This window comes from Rhinatrema bivittatum, chromosome 4, assembly GCF_901001135.1.
Source record: "Rhinatrema bivittatum chromosome 4, aRhiBiv1.1, whole genome shotgun sequence".
Classification (NCBI taxonomy): domain Eukaryota; kingdom Metazoa; phylum Chordata; class Amphibia; order Gymnophiona; family Rhinatrematidae; genus Rhinatrema; species Rhinatrema bivittatum.
This window is the reverse complement of record NC_042618.1, coordinates 112,107,071-112,134,674: the sequence shown is the minus strand read 5'-3', so window position 1 is coordinate 112,134,674 and position 27,604 is coordinate 112,107,071. Positions and strand designations below refer to the sequence as shown.

General features: G+C 46.7%; 1 protein-coding gene across 1 annotated transcript in view; it reads right to left on the bottom strand.

The window, feature by feature from the left end:
- Positions 1-27,604, bottom strand: part of UBR1 (ubiquitin protein ligase E3 component n-recognin 1) — a 596,438-nt gene that overhangs the window by 85,252 nt on the left and 483,582 nt on the right. Inside the window, 2 exon segments of the mRNA XM_029598685.1 lie at positions 8,343-8,493; positions 9,174-9,241. Of these exon segments, the coding sequence (XP_029454545.1) occupies positions 8,343-8,493; positions 9,174-9,241 (219 nt within the window).

Sequence of the window (27,604 nt, the reverse complement as noted above, 5' to 3'; positions counted from 1 at the left end):
CTCATGCAGCTGGGCCCGCTTTGCAACTGGCACAATGGATATTGATGCCGGTGCGGAATAAGTATCCCTCGGAGCTTGGCCCGGTCATTCTCCAGCACCGAGTAAGATGCCACCAATGTCCTGGATTGCTTCGGGGGCAGACGGTCACCGTGCCGGTGACGATGATTGCCACAGTGCTCGGCACGGTCTTTCTCCAGCACCGAGGTGGATGCCCTCGCTGTCTCGGATGGCGACGGATTGTCACCATGCCTGCACTGCTCCTGGCACTGTGTAGTGCCCTAGGATTATACGGGGCTTTGGTTAAGAACCCGAAGTATGGAGCGTTTTGTTTAATCAAGGGCATTGGGTTTAGGTGCTCCGGTAGTATTGACGGTATCGATGGTGGCATCGAGGATATCGAAGGCATCGATGGAAGTATCGATGGCACGAGCGGAGCACCAATAACATTGACGGAAGCACCGATGGTATTGAAGTAGGCATCTATGAAATCGATGTGGCATCAACTGGAATTGATGGCGGCATCAACAGACTCGATGATGGCACTGATGGAAGAGGCACGGGCATCGATGGCACGGATGGAATAGGCACGGGCATCGATGGCATCAATGGCATCGATGGAATTCAAGGAGGGATCAGTGGCATCGATGAAAACACTGATGGCACTGACAGAATCGATGCGGACATCGATGCCATCGACGGAACTGAAGGGAGTATCGATAGAATCGATGGTGGCATTGATGAAAGCATCGATGGAGGCAGGATGGCATGGATGGGGCACCGACCGCAACGAGGGCACCGAGGGAATCAATAGAGTCATGGATGGAATAGATGAGAGCATCAATGGCCTCGACGGCGGCCCTGGTGGCAACGGTAATCGTGGACGTCCCTATCCCTTATTAGCGGGACCAGGTCTTTGGAATTCACTACCTATTGAACTAAGGCTCCAAAGTAACTTGAAAGAGTTCAAGAAAGCTCTAAAAACTTGGTTATATGTACAAGCTTTTCAAGTAGTAGCTAGTTAGAATCATTATTTTATTTTATTTGTTCTATAATTTTGGTTTTAAATGTGACCATTTTATGATTTAATTTTACATATGTATTAGTATTTTTATGACTGATTTTCCTGTTTTTTATGAAATTTATTGTATTTTATTTTTCTTTTTACTTATTTTATGTTATTATTAATTTAAGAAACTTTGTTAACTGGTGTGAAGGTATGTACCAACACCGGTATAGAAAAACTAAATAAACAAACAAATAAATAAATAAATCCCTCTAGCCCCAATAACCCAGTGGAGGATCACAGGATGGCACTCGTAGGCTTTGTGGGGCTAACTGAGGATGAAAAACATAGGGAGAAGGGAGGCCGCAATTCAGTTGGTAAGCCGGTGAAACAATTAGTGAGATGACAGGAACTGACCGAAAACAGGGCATAGTACTCACCGAGCATCGATTAAATGTACACGAAGAGAGAACCGTGTAGGGAAAAATTATTTGTGAAGTAAAACTTCAAGTATTTACGTGAGGAAAAGTTGTGAGAAATCTCTCACAGAGCTCCTGAACGTGAGGCAAACTGCAGCGCAGAAAAAAAAGAGATTGAAGGGAGACCCCTGTGGACACAGGGATAATGGCATGCTGGGCATGCTCAATGTGTTCAGTGAGCCAGTCAAAGCTTTGTAGAAACTTTGACAGAAAAGTTTTCCGTGATAGGGCTCCGTCCAGTGATGTCACCCATATGTGAGGACTACCATCCTGCTTGTCTTGGGAGAACTTTTGTACCTGTGTACTTTATACCTGCTGAAGAGCAGATGCAAAGTACATGAAGTGATTTGAAAATTAATTCATAGCATGTACTTTTCCTTCCCTGACCTAACCTTAATCTTTTTTCCCAAGTTAGGGCTGTGGGGGGACGACAACAATATGTTTACTTGATTATTGTCGCTATAGCAGTAAGTCCTGGCTTTAAACCTAGATTACAAAAGAGAAAGCAGAGTTGCTTACCTGTAACAGGTGTTCTCTGAGGACATAGGATGTGTTACATGGGTGACATCAGATGGAGCCCGATGTGGAAAACTTATGTCAACGTTCCCTATAGCCCAGTCAAAACCCTGTCCCTCCAGTTGACAGAGGAGCTGGTTGAGGCTTGGGAGCACTCTGCTGCCTGGAACAGCCACGGGAGCTCTGATGGTGTGTACGGGATTGAGGAGGAGGATAGTACTTCCTTTGGCGAAAAAAAGACTTCCTGGTCCCCTGTCTTGCTGGCATCCTGGGTGAGGACGACGGATCCAGAGTGCAGGTGGAGAGTTTCATGATGGTCCCGGAGTTTGGCCACAGCATCCTTCAATCTATCTCCAAAGAGATTCTCTCCAGTGTGTGGCAATCAGTGAATTATTCCTGTACCTTTGGTCTGAGATCTGAGGTCCACAGCCATGCCTGTCTGCATGCATAGATTCCCGCAGCAGAGACCCTTGATACTATTTCAAAAACACCATAGGTCGCCTGGACCTAGTGTTTTCCACACTCCAAACCTTATGCACCAGTGACATGAGGGTGTCTTGCTGCTGTTGAGGCAGTTGCTCAGCTACCTCCTGCACCTGCCTCCAGATGTCCTGCAAGTATTGGTTCATGTAGAGGTGGTAGGCTGCGATGCGGGCAATAAGCATGGCACTTTGGAACACCTTCCTCCCAAGAGTGTCCAATGTTCTGTGTTCCTTTCTCAGGGGTGCTGAGGCCCTACTGAGGGTGAATTTAGTGGGGCAGCTGACGCTTATCAAATCCGGAAATATTTTGGATGAGATAAACCTTGTCCACCTTCTTATTCATGGGAGGCACTGAGAGAGGTTGTTCCCAAATTTTCAACCTCAACTCCATAAGGGTCTCGTGTATCAGGACCGCCACAATTTTCTTAGGAGGCTCCACGAACTGAAGAATCTCAAGCATTTTGTGCCCGGCATCTTCTTCAGTCAAAAGCTAGAATGGAATGGCCTCCGCCATCACCCTAACAAACCCTGAGAAGGTTAAGTCCTCAGGTGGGAACTTCCTTCTCTGGAGGAGAAGGGTTTGATGGAATCCACCTGAATCCTCGGAGAATTCCGAATGATCATCCCCCCCCCCCCCCAGGGCTCATAGGGACCTTCATCCTCACTGTATACTCCAGGGGATGGGGCCCTAGGTGCTCAGCCAACATCCAGAGGTGCAGGCACCAATGGAACTGGATGGGGGACTTCTGTCCTTGGAGTCTCTGTTGGCCTCGGTGGAGCTTCCTCCTCAGAGGAACTGGCAACGACCACTGTATCGGTAGGGAGAGGCCTTGGTGCCCCGCCAGGCACTGGTGCCGTCCCGGGAACCAATGCCAGCTGGGTTGGTAAGGCACCGATGAGCACAATGAACTTCTCCTGAAGCAGTACAAGCACGGGCAGCACCGGCTCCAGTGTCATCTATGCCGCAAGACCGAAGCCCTGCAGCACTTGCTCCACCGCTAAATAGACTCAATGCTCTAGCTCCTTCTCAAACGTTGTCGATGCCAGTACCGAATAAGAGGAAGGAGAAGTGGCCAGATTTTCCTCAGACCCGTGAGGGGGATCGGTGACTGGCACCAGAACCAGTGGAGACTATCGCAGACCTCAGGCATCGATGGAGGTTTGGTGTTCCTCTTCACGAGGTTGCTTCAGAGGCATTGCAGCAAAAGCCGGTGTGTCCCCGTGCTCGGCACTATGCACAGATAGGACCCGGTGCCAATGCTTCTTGGTCTTCCTATAATGCTCGGCCTGGCCTTTTCCCAGTGCTGAGGTCGAGAACAATGAACCAGACATCCTCGGCCTGGAGGAGATCGAGAATGGTTGGTCTCCGGTGCCCCTATCCACTGGCGACCTGAATAGAACCAACAGTCCCACTGATGCCTATGGCGTGATGCTCATTGGTGCGGCTCCAAGGTCCTTCAGTGCTGATGCCACCGATGCCTCGGACTTCTTCGACCTGACCCTTCAGAGTCATGTGGCGTACAAGTGGCAATCCCAGACGTCATGCGATGCCCCCAGGTAGAGGATAGAAACCTCATGAGGATCAGTGATCGACATGGTCCTTGGGCACTGGGTGCATCGAGGGAAAACAGATGTGACCAAGACAGGGCGAAACAAACAGGAAAAACATGGAACGATGGCTGCGGGCATCAATGGGAGACAGGCACTGAGGTACCACCACCATGGGGTGAACCAACCGCATTAGGAAATTTACCCAAATGCCAAAACCCTGACTGGAGGCACTATGGGGAAGCAATGAGAAGAAAGACAGCAAAAAACTGCAAAAACAAAGTTTTCCAGGAAGTAAGAAAACAAAAGTTTTAGAACTCAATCAAACCACGAGACTGACAGTTCCATGGGGAAAAAAAAGGGACTGAAGAGGGACACTTCGTGAACGCATGGAACAGGGAATACTGGGCATGCTCAGTGTGCCTAGTCAAAGTTTCTAGAAACTTTGACATAATTGTTCTGCATCAGGCTCCATCTGATGATGTTACCCATACAACTCAGACTCTAAGCTAGAAATGGGTCTCTTCACCTCGGAACAACTACAAATCCTACTCGTCTACGCCCCTCCGGGCCTCCTTGAGACAGACCCCTCCCCCTTAGTAGAGGAAATCACAACCCTCATCAAACTGGACGCTCCAGCAATTATCCTAGGAGATTTTAATCTGCATGTGGACAACCCTACCCCATCATCCAGCTGTGAATCCTTTCTCTCAGCCCTGGGTTTCAATCAATTAGTTACCAAACCCACACACAAAGCAGGCCACACGCTGGATCTTATCTTTATTAACCCAGGCATCAAACATTCTTCACGCCTCAAAAGCAAGAAGGTCCCTTGGTCTGATCACTCACTTATCTCAACCGCATTCTCATTGAATAAACCCTCCACCTCCAAAGGGCCCTCACCATCCTTCCCATACAGAAGATCCTGCTCTACAGAAGACCTCAGCTCACACCTAGCCTCTCAACTTCCATCCATTGATCTCTCAAACCCGAACACAGCTCTCCGCTCTTGGAAAGCCATCACAGATTCCATAGCCGACAAGCTATGTCCGCTAGCAACCAAAAAATCACTCCCAAACGCCTCCAAAAGACAACCATGGTTCACGGAAAGAACTAAGAAAGCTAAAACAAAATCTAAGACAGAAAGAGAGCGACTGGCGCAAATCCCCAAGCACCAATACACGATCCATCTACAAAGCCACCCTCCATCAATACAAGTCAACTACCTCTAAATCCAAAAGGGACTACTATGCATCCAAGATTCACCACTTAATCTTCGACGCAAAAGCCCTCTTTGCCTATGTCTCCAATCTCACCCAAATCATCCCACAGGAGATTCCCAACGACCTAGCACAACCCAAAGCTGAAGAACTTGCTCTTCATTTTCACAACAAAGTCAACAGCCTTCTAACTCATCTGCCTTCTAATCCCACCGACCCTGCTCTTTACCAGTCTCTTCAACAATCATCCCCCAACAACAATGGTCTGGAAACACTTGAACCCATCTCTATCTTAGAGATACAAACTCTTATAAGAAGAATGAAACCTTCCTCCCACCCTTTGGATACTATCCCCACCAAACTGCTCCTGGCCATCCCTGACTCCATCGCTAAAACATTGTCGGACATCATAAACTGCTCACTCTCCCAAGGACTATATCCTGACGACCTCAAATTGGCCTCCATCAAACCTCTACTCAAGAAACCCAACTTGGATCCTAAAGACCCCAACAACTTCCGTCCTATCGCCAATCTCCCATTCATAGCCAAGATTCTAGAAAAAGTTGTCAATACTCAACTCTCCGAATACATAGAAGAAAACAAAATCCTATTCCAATCACAATACGGATTTCGCAAATCACTGAACACAGAATCCCTCCTCATCTCCATGTCTGACTTCATATTAATGGGCCTTGACAAAGGCCAATCCTTCCTCTTAATTCTACTGGACCTATCAGCCGCCTTTGATACGGTCAATCATTCCATTCTCACTTCCATTCTGGCTTCTATAGGTATCTCAGGCACCGCTCTCTCATGGTTTAAATCTTTTCTCTCCAACAGAGGCTTCAAGGTTAAGATACAGAACAAAGAATCTTCACGAATGGACGCATCCATAGGAGTCCCTCAGGGCTCCTCACTGTCACCTACACTCTTTAACATTTATCTTTTACCTATCTGCCAACTCCTCTCCAACCTTAACCTCAAACATTTTCTCTACGCCGACGACATCCAGATCGTGATACCCATTAAAGAATCTTACACAAAAACATTGGTTCACTGGGAAAACTGTCTCTTCGAAATTAAACATCTCCTGGCTAACCTAAACCTAGTTTTAAACTCCTCTAAAACAGAACTGCTTCTCATCTCCCCAGATAACAATGCCATCTCTAATCCTCCAACTATCCCAACTACTACACAGGTGAGAGATCTAGGAGTATTAATTGATAACCGGATGAACCTTAAAGCTTACATCAACAGAACCACCAAGGACTGTTTCCACAAACTCCAAGTTCTGAAAAGAATTAGACCACTCTTCCACACTCAGGACTTCAGAACCATTCTACAAGCTATCATTTTTTCTAAGATCGATTACTGTAACTCTATCCTACTGGGCCTACCTTCCTCCTATACTAGACCCCTCCAGATGTTACAAAACGCTGCGGCAAGATTACTGACAAACTCCAGGAGGAGGGACCATATATCTCCAATCCTAAAAGATCTCCACTGGTTGCCTGTTCACTTTAGAATCCTCTACAAATCTCTTTCCATAATATACAAAACCATCCATCAACACACCCCACTCGACATACAATTCCCATTCCAAATTTATAACTCCTCCAGACCAACAAGAGACACACTCAGAGGATCTCTTCAAGTGCCCCCAGCCAGATCTACCAAACACATTACCTTGAGAGATCGGGCCTTTTCAACAGCCGGCCCCCTTCTATGGAACTCCATCCCACCGGACCTTAGACAGGAGCCCAGTCTCCCAACCTTCAGGAAGAGACTTAAGACCTGGCTGTTTAAAAAAGCTTTCCCGGACACCGATTAATTCTATTCAGCCAGATTCTACCACTTCCACATGTAAAAATGTTATTACTAATGTAAATACCTATACCTAATGTTATTCTCTCCCTTTTCTTCTCTCCTCCCAGTTCTTTTACCTTGTTATTTGTAACTGCTTCCTTCTACACAAATAGGTTATTGAATTGTTCACTGTACACCCCTGTTATATGTAAACCGGCATGATGTGTTTGCAACATGAATGCCGGTATATAAAAATTTTAAATAAATAAATAAATAAATGTGTGAGGACTAACATCCTGCTTGTTCTCTGATAATGTGAAATACCACTGCCACAAATAAATAGTGTTCTACCAGATGAACATCTAATCCCTTATATTGTCATTGCATCAGATGTTCTTAATAACCTTTCTCTATCTGGATATCATTAGATGGCATAAATGAGAAATACAATAGATGTTATCTGAATGCATTAATTAATTGTATTTTCAATACTTATAAAGTCAGCTCCTTTACTATTTCAAGGCTAAGCAATAACAATGAAAACATTCTGTTCAAAGACCTTATTCTTGGATTGTTCTGTCATGCATGTTGGATGCAAATCTCTCTTTACTCATCATACTAAATTCTTCATTTAAAAGGCTCCAGGTATTCACACAGTAGTAGAGAGACAGGTTGTGTGAGCACATTGAACAAACAGCCAAAGTCGTATGTGAAGAGTGGCAAAGGGAAGCTTATAGGGTGAACTCTTGATTGGATTATGAATCACATTATTTGTTTTTACTTTTGGTATCCAAACTCCAAACCTTATGTAACAGATAAGGTTTGTATCCTCTGTGCCTACCTTTATGTATGTTTGTATATTAACCTCATAATAGTCTTTCATTAAAAGCTGACATTAATGATTTTTAGAGCAAATAAAGAATACTACTTCTGCTTTCAGCTAAAGCTAACACTTTGCAGGTTCCAAACTCAGGTCTTTCACATTGCAGAGAGCTGCCCAGTCAAAGATAAGGTAATAATATTTAAAAATAAATGCTTTTCATCTTTTTCAAGACTGAAATCATGATTCCCCAGCTGAAGGTCTACAGATAACAGTATCTAACGTTTAAACAGTAGGGTTGAAAAATAAAATGAATTCCATCCTTGAAAAGTTTTCTAATATCAAAAAGTAAAGAATCAATTCAAGTAAAACAAAATATCTTCTCCCAAACATATGCATTACAAAATAAACAAACAGAGCCAGTATCAGAGTGTGTACAAGAGGTCACTATGGGGTTGGAACTCTTACCAGTGGCAGAGCTGATGAGGATCTGCACTATATGGGCCATGGTGAGCAAATGAAAGAGGTAAAGGTTATTATAAGAAGAGCTGATGGTGGAGGGTTGCAGTTCTACTGAGTCTTCCCAATACAGAGATGGGAATGCTAATACAGCACCCACCTGTTAGAAAGAAAAATAAACAATGAGTTATGGGACTGTAGAACCTATAAAGAAAAATAACTGCACAGAGGTATACAGTAAATACAGAACAAAATTAACTATACCTAATGACAAGGGTTAGCAAACAGGCTATTAGGTAAACTAAACATCTCTTCATGACACTACTGAAATGGGTTTGGTCCATCCTCCTACTTTCTGTACTAGAGTGAAATACTCTGGTTTGGTAGAAATCTGTGCTGTCCCTTGAGCAGTGTTACTGGCAGGTATCAATGTAGATAACAGGCGAGGTTAAAAGTGAGCATAAATTATATTCTCCTCAAGCATCTTCCAATACTGGAAAGCATGACATCAACTCTACAAAGGAGCAGCTCCAGATCTCTTGGCCATTGGAGTATACTTCAATAGAAGTGAAAATAAAAATAAAATAGCAGCCCATGGGGGGATGAGTGAATTCTGTCCTGATCTGTATGAGGCCTTGCTGAAGAAGGTAGAGATTTAGAAAGAACAAGAGGTCTTGGAGGTCAAGAGTTCAGTGAAAAATACAAAACTAAATCTAGTGATTTGAACCTGATAAATCACAAAATATCAAGCCAGTTTATATGAAGGCAGGGATCCAGTAAAGTTAATATGACCAAAACAAACAAAATGAACTAAATGTCAAACTGAAAATAAAAACTTACCAAAATGTGGAAGAAATCTACAGACAGAAGGGAGGGAGTGTCTTCCATTTTTATGCTTGGCAGTAAAACTAGCAACAAACAAAAAAAGTGCTCATATTTTAGTCTTATTTAAATAGGTCCTTTACATTTGTTAAAATAGGTTACATTTAAGAATGCTATAGAACTACAAAAGAGGAGTATTGACAAATTACTCTAAGCTTCAGGATTCTTTAAAGATGCTACATTACTGGAAACTCACATAAAATAGCGATTAGTATAAAACCATGCAATTTTCGAGACATTCTTTCTAAGGTTAAATCCAGAAATGTACCTTCAAAGAACAAGTCAGCACATTAGGTCTGATTTTTCAAAGCATTTATGTGTATAAAACATGGTTTTTTGCACATAAATGGGCTTTTAGAAAATTGCTTCAGGAGTTGTGCACATAAAAATAAATGAGGAAGAGATTTTGCGTGTACTAGTAAGTGGCGTTCCTGGGGCAGAGTAAGGCTGAGAAACCATTTATAAGCATACTTTTGAAATAATGCGTGTAAATGTACGTATATATTTACACCTACTCTCAAGCATGTTTAATTGTGCTTTTGCATGCCACACTGATTTCCACATACACCTGCTGATTTTCAAAGTAGTCTTACGCGCTTAAATCCGCTGTGAAAATTCAGGTTTAAGTCTGCATGTACTTGCTACATTCAGGCTGTTATAAAATTATCCTCATTAACATGAAAAAACATCAGCCTGAATACATCTTCCATAAATTGTAAGAAATAAAACATGCATGAAGAGGTCAATAAATAATTTGAAGGCCTGACAGGTTTACAACCATGACCAGAATGACCAATACCCACAATCACCACAGAATCTGGTATCACTCTCTCTTTTAAAAATGAATTTTTTTAAAATTTAACATTTTATCAAGACAAATTGAAAACAATATAAACCCAAAGGAAACAATCATACCAACAGTTAAAAATATGATTTAAAATATGTAACATAGTAATGAAAGCAGAAAAAGACCAAAATGGTCCATCTAGTCTACCCAGCAAGCAAAGATTATGCCCATAAGTCAAAACTTGAAATTAGCAGGGAAAACAACCAACCAAAACAGAGAAAAATACAAAAAAAACCCCCCTCCTCCCACCAATAAGCAAGCAAAACTTCCAGCTAGACCTTACTCCAAACCAAATAGCATAAAGAATACAATACATACAAATTCTCACTGATAAAACAAAAAGCACAGGGCAAGAATCCATTAACAACAAAGATTCTGCCCATAGTCCTCAACAGCATCCAAAAATGGCTTTCAAATTTTAGATAACACAAACAAAAGGTATCGCCACACCTATAACCCAATCACACCGTCAATTATATTTTTAGAAAAATTATTTAGAAAACAGGACTGCCCCCCAAGCATGAGATTTACAGTGGGCTTTTGAACACTTTTGAACTCACATGACAGGCTGCAAATGATTGAAAAGACCGGATGGCTCAATATGGTTATATTGTGCACGTTGACAAAGGCTTGCTGATGCAGTCCTGTTTTCTAAATAATTTTTCTAAAAATATAATTGACGGTGTGATTGGGTTATAGGTGTGGCGATACCTTTTGTTTGTGTTATTTAGTTTCGACAGGGTCGCCTTTTTGTTGCTCTTTGTGTTGTTGCTTTCAAATTTTAGAAACATCAGGATAACAATCTCTAACCTGATAAGTCAAGTGCTCCATAACAAATATACCATAAGCTTTGGAGCCATAAAAACAGAGGTTTGGATGGTGAACTCCAACACAAAGGCCTTGCCGCCACCAATATATGAACAAAGTAGGGAGCCAAATAACATAATTTGATATACTGTGACTCAAAAGCAGTATAGCTGGATCTAGAGGGATTCTTATCTTGGCAACCTTATAAATCCACAAAGTAATTTCTGACCAAAATAATTTTTAACAAGGCATGCCAACTAAACATGAAAAAAGGAACCTCTCTCTCCACAATCTCTCCAACAAAGAGGATCCTTTAAAAAATGGTGAGATTACTTACCTGATAATCTCGTTTTCCTTAGTGTAGGCAGATGGACTCATTACAAATGGGTATAGTGTGCTCGTGCTAGCAGTTGGAGACGGATCTGACGTCAGCACATGGTACATATACCCCTGCAGGAAGTGCAGACGCTCAGTAATCTTCCTTGCAAAAGCTGTATGGATACATGTGTGACTGACCGATTGATTAACTGAACATGATTAACTTGACTGATTGATAGTAGCTGGAGACCGCCAGTGTTCTCAACCGGAAGGCGTCGATACCCGGCAGGGTGGATGCCCTATGTAAGGAAACATGGCTTACCTTGAAACGGTGAATCCCCATAAATATTGGCAGCCGGGCGGGATGCTGAGTCCATCTGCCTACACTAAGGAAAACGAGATTATCAGGTAAGTAATCTCACCATTTCCTAGCGTGTAGCAGATGGACTCATTACAAATGGGATGTACAAAAGCTACTCCCGGACTGGGCGGGAGGCTGCCCGAGGTACGTTTAGGATTGCCCTTGCAAATGCTGAGTCCTCCCTAGCCTGGACGTCCAGACGGTAGAATCTGGAGAAGGTATGGATGGAGGACCACATTGCCGCTTTACATATCTCTGCAGGCGACAGCATCCTAGTTTCTGCCCAGGAGGCTGCTTGTGCTCTGGTAGAGTGAGCCTTGACTCGTAGAGGTGGTGGTTTTCCCGCTTCTACGTAGGCCGCTTAATAACTTCTTTGATCCAGCGAGCAATATTCACTCGTGAGGCCGCTTCTCCTTGCCTCTTCCCACTGTGAAGGACGAACAGTCTTTCGTACTGTTTCCGACATTTCCAGGTATCTGGACAGCAGCCTGCCGATGTCGAGATGACGCAGTATTCGACCTTCTTCCGATTTCTTCAACCCTTCCGTGGTTGGCAAGGATATGGTTTGGTTGAGGTGGAAATGAGAGACTACTCTGGGTAAGGAAGGAAGGAACCGTGCGAAGATGGATAGCCCCTGGGGTGATTCTGAGAAATGGATTGCGGCAGGACAGCGCTTGTAGCTCCGAGATGCGGCGTGCTGAGCATACGGCCAGCAAGAACACCATCTTCTAGGTTAACAACCGGAAGGACAGTCCTCGGAGGGGTCTGAAGGTGGGTCCCGCTAGGAAGTCCAAAACCAGGTTGAGGTTCCACAGGGGCACTGGCCACTTCAGTGGCGGGCGAATGTGTTTGACTCCTTTCAGGAAACGTGAAATGTCTGGGTGTGTGGCAATGGCGTTGCCGTCACTCCTGGGGCCGTAGTAGGATAGCGCTGCCACCTGAACCTTGATTGAATTGAGGGACAGACCCTTCTGAAGCCCATCTTGCAGGAAATCCAAAATGATGGGGATTTTAGCGGCATGTGGGTTGGTGCTGCGAGTTTCGCACCAGGCTTCAAATACTCTCCAGATCCGTATGTAAGTTAGTGATGTGGAGAACTTGCGTGCTCGGAGGAGTGTATCTATTACCGCCCCCGAGTATCCCCTTTTCCTCAGTCGAGCCCTCTCAATGGCCAGACCGTAAGAGAGAATTGAGCTGGATTCTCGTGGAGGATGGGACCTTGTCTCAGCAGATCTCTGTGAGGGGGCAGGGGTAGAGGATCCACTGCCAGTAGTCTTCTCATGTCTGCGTACCAGGGTCTTCTTGGCCAGTCCGGGGCCACCAGAATAACTAGGCCTCTGTGTCGCTGTATCTTGTGTATAATGGCGCCCAGCAGGGGCCATGGGGGGGAAGGCATATAGCAGTATCCCCTGAGGCCATGGTTGAACCAGGGCGTCGATCCCGTGGGATAGAGGATCTCGTCTGCGACTGAAGTATCTGGGTACTTGAGCGTTGGACCTGTCCGCTAGTAGGTCCATGCCCGGCGTCCCCCACTGATCCACAATCATCTGGAAGGCTGTGGATGACAGCTGCCATTCCCCCGGGTTTAGGCTTTCTCTGCTGAGGAAGTCTGCCGTGGTGTTGTCCTTCCCGGCGATGTGGACGGCGGAGATGTCCTGGAGATTTGGTTCCGCCCAAACCATCAGGAGGGCTATTTCTAAGGATACCTGTCGGCTCCTGGCTCCGCCCTGCCGGTTGCTGTATGCCACCATGGTGGCATTGTCCGACATCACCCCGACTGCTCTGTTGCGAAGTCTGTGGGCAAATCGCAGGCATGCTAACCTGACTGCCCATGCCTCTAGTCGGTTGATGTTCCACCCCGACTCTTCTCTGTTCCACCGCCCTTGGGCGGTTAGTTCTTCACAGTGTGCTCCCCAGCCACTGAGACTGGCATCTGTAGTGAGTAGGGTCCAGGTTGGAGAGGACATTTTTGACCCCCGGCTTGTGTGGCTGGGCTGCAGCCACCATCGTAACTGATGCCATACTCTGGCCGGTAGAGTTAGATGCACGGTGTAGTTCTGTATTCGTGGGCGCCACCGAGATAAGAGGGCGCGTTGTAACGGTCTCATATGAACCCGTGCCCATGGAACCACTTCCAGAGTGGAGGCCATTAGGCCGAGGACCTGTAGGTAATCCCAAGCTGTGGGCCGGGTGGCACTCAGCAAAGTCTGTAAACGATTCCGGAGTTTTGATTTCCTCTTGGAGGTCAGGCTGACCTTGTCTTCCTGGGTGTCGAATCAGACTCCTAGGTATTCCAGCGACTGTGAAGGCTGTAGGGAACTCTTGCTTGTGTTGACTACCCATCCTAGGCTTTCCAGAAGAGATATAACTCTGTTGGTTGCCCGGTGGCTCTCCTCCGGTGACTTTGCCCTGATCAGCCAATCTTCTAGGTAGGGATGGACGAGAATGCCTTCCTTCCTGAGTGACGCCGCCACCACTACTATTACCTTGGTAAAGGTCCGCAGTGCGGTGGCTAACCCGAAGGGTAGAGCCCGGAACTGAAAGTGTTGATCCAGGACTTTGAAGCGTAAGTAGCGCTGGTGATCCCGATGGATTGGGATATGCAAATAAGCCTCTGACAGATCCAGGGATGTGAGATACTCCCCTGGCTGAATTGCACTTCGGACTGACCGCAGAGTTTTCATGCGAAATCCTGGGACCCTTAAGTGCCGGTTGACTGACTTGACGTCCAGGACAGGTCTGAAGGTGCCCCCCCCCTTCTTGGGTACGATGAAATAAATGGAGTAATGCCCAGAATTTCTCCCCCATGCAGGCAGTGGGATTATGGCTTTTAGGGACAGGAGCCTCCCCAAGGTAGCTTCCAGCGCCGCCCTCTTGAGGGGCGGATAAGGAGATTCCACAAACTTGTCCGGAGGGAGATGAAGGAAGTCCAGGTAATACCCTTCCCGGACAATGGTGAGGACCCACTGGTCCGAAGTAATCTCGACCCACCTGTGGTAGAATAGGGTTAGCCTGCCCCCTATGGCTTCGTCCCCCAGATGGGTTGGCTGATTCTCATTGTGGGGTGCGGCCCGGACCCGAACCGGTTCCCTTCTTGTTGTGTCTGGTCCGAAAGAACTGGTTCCTGGTCTGAGAACGAGGTGCTTGGTAGCGAGCCCTGTAAGGGTTGAAGCGTTGAGAGCTTCTACCTCTGGATGGTCTAGGAAAAGGGCGCTGGTTCCTCCTTGACTTGTCTTCTGGTAGACGGGGTAATGGAGACGCGCCCCACTTGTTAGCCAGGTTCTCAAGGTCGCTGCCGAACAGGAGGGATCCCTTAAAGGGCATTCTTGTAAGGCGCGTCTTGGAGGAGGAGTCGGCCGACCAATTTCGTAGCCAGAGCTGTCTCCTGGCTGCCACTGAGGATGACACTCCCTTGGCTGCTGTACGGACTAAGTCGGAGGCAGCGTCAGTGAGAAACGAGAGGGCTGATTCCATTTCTTCTCCCAGGGTGTTGTTCCTGGCTTGTGATAAACAGGAACGCGTCACCACGGTGCAGCAGGTCGCAATTTGTAGGACATGGCTGCCACCTCAAAGGCTTGTTTCAGAATGGCGTCCATGCGCCGGTCATGTGCATCCTTGAGGGCCGCCCCTCCCTCCACCGGAATGGTGGTGCGCTTCACAATTGCGCTAACTATGGCGTCTACCTTTGGGCACGCCAGCAGCTCCTTGGTTGCCGGGTCCAGGGGGTACATGCTAGACAAAGCCTGACCCCCTTTGAACGAGGCCTCCGGCGCATTCCACTCCAGATCAATTAACTGCTGTGCTGCTTGTAGGAGGGGAAAATGGTGAGCCGTTTGACGCAGGCCCTCTAGCAGGAGGTTCATTCTAGGTTCCCCTGGGGTGCCTGGGCCCGGGATAGCCAGCTCCGACAGGCATTGAGAGACCAGGTCTGGAAGATCCTCCTTAAGAAAGAAGCGTCTCATGGTTCTATATGGCTCTATCCCAGAGGGAAGTTCTCCCTCCTCGGGGAGCTCGCCTTCTTCCTCAGAGTAATCTGAGTCCCCGTAAGTGGGGCTTCCGGGTGGCGGGTGGCCGTGCCTAGGTCTTGAGGGTCCAGGGGCAGGGTCATCCGGTACGTATGGGTCCGGTCGGGGATCAGACTGCATCTTGATGAAGGCGTGAATCCCCTTGAATAATTCCACCCAGGAGAGCGAAGCAGGTTCTAGCCGTAGGGGCACCAGGTCTCTAGGGTTCCCTGGCTGCTCACCGCGGCCTGCTAGGTTCGGGGTGTTCTCTGAGGAACTGGCCATCAATCTGGGCTGGGACCAGCCCTGGCCTGGAACTCCCAGGGCCTCCTCACATTGGGCGCATAGGGAGTCTGCGTCCTCGCTCTGTGTGACTCTTGAGGTGGCATGCTGAGCAGAGGCCTAGAGCTCTTATGCCTGATTCTGGAGGTGCCGGCTCTGCGGACGCATGGGCTCTCATACGCTCCATCTCGTCTGTTATCTCCGGTGCTCTCAGCCGAAAGTACGCGCCTTTCAATGTGCGCCTATGAACGTGCGCCTATGAACGTGCACCTATGAACGTGCGCCTATGAACGTGCGCCTATCAATTTCGGGCGCTTGATCGAGGCGGCGAACCAGGGCAGATGGCGACGGCAAGCAGGCAGGCAAAATGGCGACCTCCTTGGCGGGCTGCCACGTAGGCAGACCCCGCTAATCCTCGCTCTTCGGAGACCAGTAAGGTAAAGATGTACGCCTTACCTGATCTTCCGCACTTCTCGGCTGCGACCCGGGCGGTCTCCGGCTGCGGGGGGAGAGGGTGAGTACAGTCACCGCCGCGCTCGAGGAAGTGCACCCGCTGCCTCTAAGCCGCGCCCGAACTCGTCTCGCTCGGGGGCCAAGTCCTCACCGCGAACGGATCGGGACCGAGGCTGCCTCTATGCCGCGCCCGAGCCCTTCTCACTCGGGGGCTAGGTCCCTGCCGCGAACCGGCCACCGGACCGAGGCTCTTACCTCCGAGGGACCACGGAAATCACCTCGGGAAACTCAACTGGGGGAGGGACCCGAGGGTATCACCGCAGGAGTGCGGGGCTCGTCTTCAGGTAGGATTCTTCTAAGAATTTAGTCGTTAGAATTTGGAAAAACGCTCAGCGAGCTTAAGGTAGCTCCAAACTGCTTTGGAGACTGAAATTACTGAGCGTCTGCACTTCCTGCAAGGGTATATGTACCACGTGCTGACGTCAGATCCATCTCCAACTGCTAGCATGAGCACACTATACCCATTTGTAATGAGTCCATCTGCTACACCCTAGGAAATTCATGTTAAACTTCACAGGAGTAGAGATCCAACAATAGAAAATTTTATACCTATTCTCATGGATAGAAGCACTAATTGAGCTCCCTTTACATAATCTAAAAAAAAAAAAAAAAAAAAAAAAAAAAATCCAAAAACCTCCAGTCATCTTCAGACAAAATATGACCCAAATCCTTTTTCCAAACCCCTTTAAGATTATCAAATACTAAAAAATCAGCATTCACCAGCAATTTATAAAGAAATGAGATCAAACTCTTATTCCTGCAGACACTTAGGACCACTTTTTCAAAAACAGACAATGCTTTTCTACATGAAGATTTCACAGGCTCTTTAGTGACCAACCCTTCCTTAAATATTGAAAAAATAGAAATACTATCAAAATGAAATTGCTTTTGAAGAGCCTGTTAAGAAATAAAAGACATCCTCAAAAAGTTGACCAGTTCTCCAGAGCCCTTTAGAGAACCAACCTTAAAAATTCATCTTTGAAATATGATCAGGAAAAAGCACAGTTGTTTACCTGTAACATGTGTACTCCTAGGACAGCAGGATGTTAGTCCTCACATGAGGGTGACATCATCCGATGGAGCCTGGCACAGAAAACTTTTGTCAAAGTTTCTAGAATCTTTGACTAGCACACTAAGCATGCCCAGCATGCCACTATCCACGCATCCATGCGAGGTCCCCCTTCAGTCTTGTAGCATAGATAAAAATACAAGCGAAAAAATAAAACAAACCGGAAGTTGAACCCAATTCTGCGGGGTCGCGGGCAGGATTCCTGAGACCACTCACAAGGCTGTCTACATGGGCTCCCCAGCCCTGAGGGGAGGCATCGGTGGTGAGGACCATTTGAGGCGGGGCAACCTGGAAAGGAATTCCCTGCTCCAGGTTGGAGAGGTTCTCCCTCCATGACAGAGATGCCCTCAGAGGCTCCGTGACTGAAAGAGGAATCTCCAGGTCCTAGGAGGCCTGCTGCCACTGTGCCCTTCACATGCACAAGTGGGTGAGAGGGGTAATGTGGAATGAGGCCACCATGTGGCCCAACAAACAGAACAGAAGGCAGGCAGTGACATGCCGGCTGCTGTGCACAAAGGCTGCCAACGAGGGGAGGGCAAGAGCCTGATCGCGGGGCAAAAATGCTTTCACTTGCACTGTGTCCAGCCTGGCTCCTATACAATCCAGCTGAGGAGATGGGCAGAAATGAGACTTCAGGTAGTTGATCACGAACCCCAAGGATTGCAGAGTCTGCACTGTCAGGGCTAGAGCACTTAGTGTCCCTGTGCGGGAATTGCTGTTGATCAACCAGTTGTCTAGGTACGGGAAGACGTGTACCACATGACGGCAGAGGTACGCAGTCACCATCGCTAGGCATTTGGTGAATACACGAGGGGCTGAGGCCAACCCAAAAGGCAGTACCTTGACCTGGTAATGAGACTTCCCCACCACAAAGTGGAGGTACTTACTATGGCCGGGGAAGATGGCTATGTGAGCACAAGCCTCTTTGAGATGGAGGGAGCAGAACCAGTCTCCTCTTTTGAGGAGGGGTATCAGTGTGCCCAGAGAGACCATCTTGAATTTTTCTCTTACGAGAAACTTGTTCAATACCCTGAGGTCAAGAATGGGGCGCAGGCCACCGTTTCTCTTCGGAATGAGGAAATACCTCAAATAGAACCCTCGGCCATGCTGAGGGAGAGGAAGGGGCTCTATTGCTCCTGCTGAGAGAAGGGCGGAGAGTTCTGACTGAAGTATGACCAGCTGGGCAGATGAATCCCACGATGGACATGGGGGAGAGGTCTCTAGGAGCCGTCTGAAATTGAGTTGATACCCCTGACAGACTATGGAAAGGAACCTTCGGTCTGAAGTAATATCCTCCCAGTGATGGGCAAAGCTGATAAGCCTGCCTCCCACTGGGGAATCCGGCATCAGGGGTATGCTCGGCTGATTCATGCTACCTCGCCACAAGTCAAAAATCTGTGGACAGGGCTTGCTGGGGCACAAGTTGAGTTCTGGGTGCTTGCTGCTGACTAGAGCAGCCCCTGAAGCTAGTGTGTGGCGTGCAAACTCAAGAGGCTGGAGGATAATATTTTCTCAGCCCGTAAAAAGGCTTCCGGGGTCTAAGCCTGGAAGACTTCCTGGTAGAAGAAGGGACGTTGGAAGCACTAGCAGAGAGCTGTTGTAGGGTTTTCATGGTAGTCCTTAAACTGAACCATCACATTCCGGACCTTATCCCCAAAGAGGTTGTCTCCTGTACTGGGGAAGTCAGTCAGCTTCTCTTGTACTTCTGGATGGAGGTCAGAGGCCCTGAGCCAGGCCATCCTATGGGCACCGATGCCCATGGTGGCTACCCGGGCCGCGGTCTCAAACACATTGTAGGTGGACCTCACCTCGTGTTTGCCAGCCTCAAAACCTAGCAGGGCAATCGCTGCTGCGGCAGGCTATTAGATCTTGGACTCATTTTCATAGGTTCTAATTGTACTGGGTCATATACAACTGGTGGGCGGCAATGCGGTCAATGAGCATAGTGCCCTGAAAGATCTTTCTGCCAGATCATCGAGCTCCCTATGCTCTCACCTTGGAGGGGCAGAAGCGTGGGTACGGGAGCGCCTGGCCTTTTTCAAGGCATACTCCACTGCCACTGACTGATGGGGGAGGTGCCCCCTCTCGAATCCCGTGGCCTGCTGTACCAAATAAGTGGCATCCGCCTTCCTATTGACAGGAGAAATGAAGATCAGGTGTTCCCACATCCGAAGGAGAAGATCCTTAAAGATGTCATGGATGGGAAATGCCACATTCTCCTTAGGGGCATTGACAAACTGGAGCACTTCAAGCATCTTATGTCATGCAACCTCCTCAGTAAACAATTGGAAGGGGAAAGCCTCAGCCATGGCCCTCTCGAACCCTGCAAAGGAAAGATCCTCTGGGGGACACTGACTCCGTTCCTCTAGCGGGGAAGGCTTGGAGAGGGTTGTCCAAGTATTCGGACGAAGAGTCCGAGGAATCATCCCCTCATGGTTCATAAGAGCTTTCCTCCTCACTAAAGCCATCGCGGTGTGAGCGAGGCCGGTGGGGCAGTCCAGCCCTGGGCTCCAAGGGCTTCAGAGGCATCGAGGGCACCATGGGAATTGACAGTTCCCCCAGCGTCAGGTGGACCGAGGGCCGCAGGAGGCTGGAGGGACGGACAAAGATTCGAGGAACTGAAGCTTCAGGAATGCGGCACCATCCACGTCTTCCTCCTCGGAGGATCTGATGATAGGGAGCTCTCCCAAAGGGGTATCAGTGGCCACTGTGGAACTGAAGGGCCCTCGGGCACCAGTTATGTCAGTTGGGTGCCTAACAGGACGTTCAGAGGTGCCAGAATAGATAGCAGAGGCTCCGGGACCGGCGGCACAGGCTGCTTGACTCTCCGTAGAGCTCTGAGCACCGCGGTCTGCACCCTGCGGTCCAACTCCTCCTGAAAGTCCGATGAGTTGAGGACTGAAGGAGGAGGATGAGGCGTCACCGGCTCTTCCTCTGTTCTCTGAGGAGGCACGGTGCATGGCACCAATATCAGTGGGGAATGCCTGGGACTCCCGGCTATGTCGGTGGAATGGCAGCTACCGGTACCACACCAGAACCGGAGCCGCACATCGACAGTGACTGGTGTCTATGCTTGTGGGATCTCCCATGGTGCTCAGCCTGGTCTTTCCCATTCCATAGTAATCATGTCTCCAACAACCCTGTCTAAGGGAAGTTTGAAAATTGCTTGCAGTCCTCCAGAATGGTATCCCCTTCTGATTTGAAATTCTCAGTCAACTGATCAGAAATCTTAAGGGATTTCAGTATTTGGGATATGAGAGAGCCTAATTCTTCTCTTTTAAACGACTAGAAGACAGAGAATTCCTCAATATCTGCTGTGAGAAATTTCTCCTTTCTCCTCTTTCAACAGACTGTGCCTCTTCCCATCCCAAAGTAGACTGGCTGGAGGTAAGGATCTCCCAGAAATCCTAGTAGAATGTCCATCTCCAAAAGAGCAATATTGCTTCACAGGGGGCTGCAATTCCCCACGTAATGCTGACTTCAGGTGGTCTCTTGAAAATAAGCAATCTTGTGTCCTCCAGACTAGCACTGCAGAAAAAAAAGGCACTGGGCAAAAGTAGCACAAATACCAAGAAAAACAGGCTGCCTCTTGCTTCCCCCACCTCCCGCAGCTGCTGCATACTTGCATTCTAAGCCCATGGAGGAACTCCAGAAGAGCTCCATATGAGGCACTTCCTTCAGCTCTCCAAGCTTCTTTCCCCCAGGGCTCTCCCAGAGCAGAAGCAGCCACCATTGGAATCCAAGCCAATCCATGCAGTTGATCCTTTACCCTGTTTTTTTTTTTTATAACTTGATCAGTTATCATTTTGAAAGCAAAAACTCCTTAAATGTAGGGACAACGACCAGAGTCACAATATTAGAGGAGGCCAAGGTGGGGATGGGGAAGGAAAGAGAGAAGAAATCAAAGGTCACAATCAGGGTGGCTCATGGAAACATGGAGCCTCTGCCCCCCAAGGCCATGTACAGGTCAAATCAATGAGGGGGCAAAGAGGGGTGTTCCCTTTACTGTCTATACCTTTTGATGACTTGAAATGCTGGGGAAGGGGGAGATGGGGTCAGTGTTCCCAGAGGAGTGTCAGAAAGTGTGTTAATGATAATATTTCTAGGAAACTAACAACCTTGTCACTCGCCCAGGGATCCTATTTCTTGCCTCCTACCCTTCACCAGTATTTGCTCCCCTCCCTCCCCCTGGGGAAGTAAGAAATAGGTGAATGGTGCAGTTCTATGTGACACACTCCCTCCAGGACAGTGCAAGGGCACTCTAGGTAAACCTTACAGCCTTGTGCCCTCCCTATACACAATTAAAAATGATGCATTCATAACAGATTTTACATGAAAAAGGACATTCATAGTACAGTCTACCAAGGTAAAAATATCACTTGCAACATGTATATTACATTTACATGCACCGCTGTGGTGCCAACCAGAAAACTCTGCAAAAAAGCAAAAAAAAGACACTTGGAACCCATATGGTATTAGCCCTATGGGTGACTAGAGAATTGGATCAGGGAAGAGAGCTTGATGTGATTTACTTGGATTTTAGTAAAGCCTTTGATTCGGTCCCACATAGAAGACTCGTGAACAAAATGAGAATCTTGGGAGTGAGCGCCAAGGTGGTGGTGTGGATTACAAACTGGTTGGCAGATAGAAGACAACGTGTGATGGTAAATGGAACCTACTCTGAAGAGAGAACAGCGTTAAATGGAGTGAAGCAGGGATCGGTGTTGAGAATGGTTCTGTTCAATGTCTTTGTGACATTGCGGAAGGGATAGAAGGTAAAGTATTTCTATTTGCAGATGATATTAAGATCTGCAACAGAATGGACACGCTGGAAGGAGTGGAGAGAATGAGACATGATTTAAGGAGGCTTGAAGAGTGGTCGAAGATATGGCAACTGGGATTTAATGCCAAGAAGTGTAGAGTTATGCATCTGGGATGCGGTAATCCGAAGGAACAGTATGTGACTGGGGGGGGGGGGGGGGGCGCGGGGGTGAAGCGCTGCTGTGCACGGAACATGAGAGAGACCGTGGGGTGATAGTGTCTAACAATCTAAAGATGGCAAAGCAATGTGACAAGGCGATAGCTAAAGACAGAAGAATGCTGGGCTGCATAGAGAGAGGAATATCTAGTAAGAAAAAAGGAAGTGATAATCCTCTTGTACAGGTCCTTGGCGAAGCCTCACCTGGATTACTGTTATCAGTTCTGGAGACCGTATCTCAAAAGTGACAGAGACAGGTTGGAGTCGGTCCAGAGAAAGGCGACCAACATGATGGGAGGTCTCCATCAAATGACTTATGAGGAGAGGTTAAAGGACCTAAATATGTATACCCTGGAGGAGCAGAGGAGATATGATACAGACCTTCAGATACTTGAAAGGTTTTAATAATGCACGATCAACAACAAACCTTTTCCACTGGAAAGAATCCAATAGAACTAGGGGTCACGAAATGAAACTCCAGGGAGGACAACTCAGAATCAATATCAGGAAATATTTCTTCATGGAGAAAGTGGTGGACACCTGGAATGCCCTGCTGGAGGAGGTGGGGAAGATGAAATCGGTGCAAGATTTCAAAAGGGCATGGGATAAACACTGAGGATCCCTAAGGGGGAGGGGAATGAAGTAAGAGGCATGGGGGTAACTTGCTGGTGCGGCGGATACTACCCTTAACAAATAAGACTTCATACTGTGATGCAACTCCATCATTGCTTACTGCTTCAACAGCAGGGGGGAAGAGAGGAAATGGATTCAGACAAAAACCAACAAGGACATTGAACTGTACACTCTAGGAAAACAAATAAGCATGGGGGTAACTTGCTTGATGCGGCGGTTATTACCCTTAACCAAAAAGCCTGATATTACACTTCTGATGAAACGCCAATATTGCTCTCTGCTTCAATTGCAGCAGGGGTAAGGAAATTGGACTCAAACAGTAACCAACAAGAGCCCTGACCCTGGCAGTCTGAGTAACTGATAAGTTTGGGAAACTGATAAATATGGGAGCTTGCTGGGTAGACTGGATGGGCCATAAGGTTCTTTTCTGCCATCACTTCTATGTTTCTATATGTTATGTGTATAAACTTAGCCCTAGGAAAGCTATGAGTAAACTGAATTACAACTGCAATCTAGTATACCTCCCTCACCGAAACATTAATTGCCAGCAATCAAACAGTAACAACCCTACCTATGAAAAAGCAACACTGCAAATATTACACCAGGCCCTAAAAAAAACCAATACAATTCCTATTAGGATAAAAGAATAAGCAAGCTGCTATAGACCCCATACAGAAACAATACAGTTGCAGAACACCTTAATTTGGACATATATACAGAATACAGACAGAACCTCACCAAATACAGAGACCATAAAGTACAAATAAAAATGTGCAGACAAAAATGTAACAGGCAATCACCACAAGCCAGATTCAAAATGTAGTGCAACAATGGAAAAACAGAAACATCATTCCTCATAAAACATCAAATACAATAAAAAAAATATAAAACATCAATCATAATAGTAAAAACATGCTAAGGAAAAGAACATTACAAAATAGCTAAGAAATAGAACATTCAATAATTAAACTCTCCATCCAGAGCCTTTAAGGCAGGAATCTTGGACTCAAGCAAATGTGTTAAATGTTGGGGGAACAATGCAATCCTCTTTCATTGTATTTGGGTGTGTGAATTGTTGCAGAAGTTTTGGAGCAACATATGGGAATTGTTGTAAATTTGTTTTCTCAGATTGGGGCTAAATCGCCAATGCTCTGTATTTTGGGTATTCCACCAGAATATGGAGACATAGAAAAGAGGAAAGTGGTGCTCATTTTGAAATACTATAAATATCCACTCTTGATTTAGTGTTTGACTATATTAGACATTCAAAACTGACCATGACTGTCATATATGGATTTAAATGTCACTGCCTGTAATATAGGCAATGGTCACTTTGCTTCCCAACATCTATTATGATATAATCATTGGTCATGCGCTAAACTCTTTTTTAAGATTTTTTCATATGCAAATAAAAGTTATGTGAAAAATGGATGCTGAAGTTCTCATTTAAAGTGCCCATGCTCAACACAGCCTTCGCAACACTGATCATGCCAGGTTTTGTGATCAGGATTACGAACACAATGTATCCAATCAAGAGCACAAGCAGAAACTTCACAAAATTAAGTGCTTTACACAGGCAGCGTCCTTTAAATTTATATATGACAGTCATGGTTACTTTTGAAAGTCTAATATAATCAGATGCAATCTAGAGTGGATATTTTTGTCTCTGTTTTCTTTCACTCTTCAAAGGTTCTCGATTCAGTATTGTTACATATAATTACCTTTTGAAATGCTGCCTAATAGTGAAAAGATGTATAATGTCTACTTGATTAGAGTCTAAAAAACCTACTATGGCACACTAGAAAGCAGAAATGCTAGAGTTAATCAGTCTTGAGTATAAGAAATACTGTGGAAAGCCTTTGACAGCCCATAAGAAATTTTTGCAGATTTGGGGATTATACTTGAATCTCTTGCCTTCTGAGCTAGATGAAAGCTAGATTTAGCTTTCATGAAGCATAATGTATTGCTTTAGAATGCGGTTGGAGATTGTGGGGGTAAGATAGGAAGGGGATCAACTCCTTGGGGTATGGGAACTGTTGGGGGAATGATTGTAGAATTGTTAAGATGTTTATTTTTGTGGGGAAAGTTTGTTTGTACTGTAAATATGAAATAAAGATTATTTAAAAAAACACCTTACATACAATTTTTTTTAAAACATCCTAAAAATGAATAACATTTTAAAAGTGCAGACACATTAAATAACACCCAATAATTAAAACTAATAAGGATAAAAGAAATTCCCCCGCTCTCCTTACTTGGGAACTTTTGATTTCTAATCACCCTGAGACTGTTGTGGATTAGTTGGGGGGGATAGGTTACACACAAACTTTGTCCTCTTGCTCTGTCATATACACACCCTAACCACACACATGTTCATTCTGACATTATGTGCACAGCACGTGCACAGAGCCGGCATGCACTGCGCGTACAGACACTCTATGGGGGGCAATACAAGATGCACAAACATGCACGCAAGATGGCGCTGCCACGGCCTACCATGTGATGTGCCTACCAAACCTAAAGTGGGATCGCTCAACCCGCTCGGAAGCCCACTTCCCCTTTTACCCCAACAGGATTGGGAACGACTTTGGTACAGCGCGCCGAGCAAGGAAACTGGAACCTCTCCAATGCATCTGAACCTTTTTTTTTTTTTTTTTTTCCTTACCTGGGCTCAGTGCTTATCAGCTGAGTACAGACACGGTCTCCGGCTATTGGGGGGGGGGGGGGGGGGGGGGGGGGGGGGGGGGGGGGGGAAGAGGGCTGTATCTAAGGTGACGTCAGCTTTGAAACCTGACTCAGTTTCCATCTGCTAGCAGGGGAGCATATAACCCATTGGTTCTGAGTCCATCTAGCTACACACTAGGAAACACACTCTTGCTCCCCCTCTGGAATGTATAATTTGCAGCAGAAGCCTCCACCTTTTCAGCCCATGCAGACGTTGGGACTACTCCTCTTTTCTCTCAGGGCGTAGGCCAACACTGCTCTTACTCCTTCCTTCTGGCTACATAGGCCAACACTGCTCCTGCTCCTTCTGGCCGCATTGATTGTGCCTCCTTCTTCCCACCTGTGCAGATCCACCTAACAGAACTTCCACTCCTGGACCCGTGCAGGTGTGAAGAACAAGGAATTCCAACTGTAGTAGTCCTGTGCTGCCCCCAAACTGTGATGCTCCAGGCAGCTGCCTAGTCCGTCTAGTTCTTCTACTGACCCTGTATTCTCTCTCCCCCCCCCCCCCCCAAAACACATCCATACATTCTTGCTCCTTCTTCTCTACTTATCACCTTTCCCCCTTTTTTCTCTCCCTCCCCTCTTCCACTTCACTCGCATCCCCTTTCCCTTCCCTCTCAGCCCCCTTTCTTCTCACTTGCCCCCTCCCTTTCCTCTCTCTCTCATCTCCCCCTCCTTCATCCCTTTTCTTCTCCCTTACTCACATCCACCTTCCATTTCCACTCTCTCAGCTCAACACTCCTTTCCTTTCACTCACTCAGGGACGTTGAGCTGAGAGAAGGGAAGGGGAGATACGCTGCATGAGAAAAGAAGGGTAAGGGACAGGTGTGAATGAGAAGTTCTTACTCACTCCCTCTCCTTTCCTCTCTCTTCATTGCTTTGTTTTGCCTTGCCTCAGTGGAGCTCTTCTTCCTGCCCAATGTAAAGGGGATGGTGGTGGGGGGGTGGTTTGGAGCTCTGCGAGTACCTCATGTGCCACCGCAGATTTTTTTTTCTGTCCTTGGCAGGTGGGGGGGGGGGGGGGGAGACCCCCACAGGTGTGTCATTAAAACTGTGCCAATACTGTAAGGAGACCTTAGAGAGTGAAACTACTAAACTACCAAAAAAGAAAAATTCACTCTGGAGCTTAAGTGACACAAACAATTATGTCTTGTGTAGGAACATCATACTCAGAGACTGCACATATCTTATTTGACTTAGGTCTGAATTTTAATGTCTTATGGTTATAATCATATATAGGTCATTCAGTACTACAGTTCCAATTTTGTTTTAGAAATTTTTCATATTGCAATCCAAAAGGAACTTATCTGGAGAACCAATCTACATTGGCCCAAAGATATAAATGTGATGGTCAGCCTAAGGTGCATCCCAACATTGATACAACATTTCAAAATTAAGTTTTCCAGTTCAGGGGTAATAAGCTTATTTTCATTGTTGATAAAATGCTCAGGAACAGATATCTTCACACTCTGCTATCACTTTGTCACCACCAGATCCTATAATGCTCTGTCAACTTAGAAAAACTATTACTCCTCTTGAAAGTTGACTCCATGGTAGAAGTGGTTGGCTAGTCTCTCTGCTAGCTACCACGGTTCTTTTCTTACTGTCTGTGGGAGTGGGAATCCCGTGGGCACGTCCCGTGGGGGCCAGTACGACTTAGGCGATGGTCCCTCAGGGTATAGTGAGACATAATTCCCGGAGTCAGGCTGGGTCAGTACATTACAGTAGTCAAGACAGGAGTGTTTTGGAGGGCACTTTTGCCATCCTCAAAAAGCTTTGGTGCCTGCTATGCGTGCATGCCTATGGAGGCTGGTGGGAGGATAACAGCAATGCCATTCTGGCCATGAAAC